At 50.3% G+C, this 1,192-nt stretch overlaps 1 protein-coding gene across 1 annotated transcript; it reads right to left on the reverse strand.

The window, feature by feature from the left end:
- Positions 1–948, reverse strand: LOC141997705 (olfactory receptor 52M1-like). Its single transcript, XM_074970159.1, has one exon. It carries the CDS (start codon positions 946–948, stop codon positions 1–3), a length of 948 nt encoding a protein of 315 aa, XP_074826260.1.
- Positions 949–1,192: the final 244 nt, after the last annotated feature.

Below are 1,192 nucleotides of genomic sequence, written 5' to 3' on the forward strand. Positions count from 1 at the left end.
TTAGGCCCCTTTATGAGTAATGAGCCAGAGCAGCCTGTCCCGGATCTGTTTAGTCCTCACCCCGTAGATGATGGGGTTTAGCATGGGGGGCACAAGGAGGTACATGTTGGCAATGAGAATGTGTAAATGCAGGGGCACATTGTGGCCAAACCGGTGCATGAGGGCGGAGAAGAGAGTTGGGATGTAAAAGGCTAAGATGACACAGAGGTGCGAGCTGCAAGTCTCAAAAGTCTTGCGCCGGGCGTCCTTTGTGGGGAGGCTGAAGATGGTCCTGAGGATCTGGGTATAGGACATGATGATAAAAAAGACATCCAGACCAAAAAAAAAGAATGCCACAGAGAGGCTGTAGTAACTGCTGATGCGGATGTCTGCACAGGCCAATTTCACCACAGCTATGTGCTCACAGTACGAGTGGGGGATGATGTTGGTTTTGCAATATGGCCACCGCCTCGCCAGTAAGGGATACGGCAGTATGAGCATGCCACCACGCAGCAGCACGGCCAGGCCAATCTTGGCCACCACGGGGTTTGTCAGGATAGTGGAATGACTCAGGGGATTGCAGATGGCCACGTAGCGATCAAAAGCCATGGCCACAAAGATCCCAGACTCCATCCATGAGAAGCAGTAAATGAAGTACAGCTGGGTGAGGCAGGCATTGAAATCTATTTCCCTCAAATTGAACCAGAAGATGCTCAGGGTTTTGGGCAGGATGGACGTAGACAGGACCAGGTCGGTGACAGCTAGCATGCAGAGGAAATAGTACATGGGCCCATGCAGGCTCGGCTCGCTTTTCACAATGAATAGAATGGCGAAGTTCCCCAAGACAGCTATGGCATACATGGTACAGAAGGGGATGGAGATCCAGACGTGGGCCGCCTCCAGGCCAGGAATGCCCAGCAGGATGAAGGTGGAGGGGTTGGTGAAGTGAGTTGTGTTGGAATCTGGCATGGAGTAGGGGAGAAGGTGTCCAACTCTGAGGCAGACCGATATCTTCTGCGTATACCATATGTTCCCCCAACTTCCTGTATATGTCCAGGCCTAGGGTGATGGTCTCATTACAAATGCCTAGATGGAGAGACAGTGTTAATATGAGACACTACATGCACTACTGGGGGATATTCTGATGGATGAAGCAAATTGGTTGATTTTCACACATTGAAAAATGACATTTTCCTTATTCAGAGATAAGAAT

Source organism: Natator depressus, chromosome 1 (assembly GCF_965152275.1).
Source record: "Natator depressus isolate rNatDep1 chromosome 1, rNatDep2.hap1, whole genome shotgun sequence".
Classification (NCBI taxonomy): Eukaryota; Metazoa; Chordata; order Testudines; family Cheloniidae; genus Natator; species Natator depressus.

Bases quoted from the DNA above. Each gene is read 5' to 3' on its own strand.
- LOC141997705 (XM_074970159.1), bottom strand. From the start codon at position 948: ATGCCAGATTCCAACACAACTCACTTCACCAACCCCTCCACCTTCATC.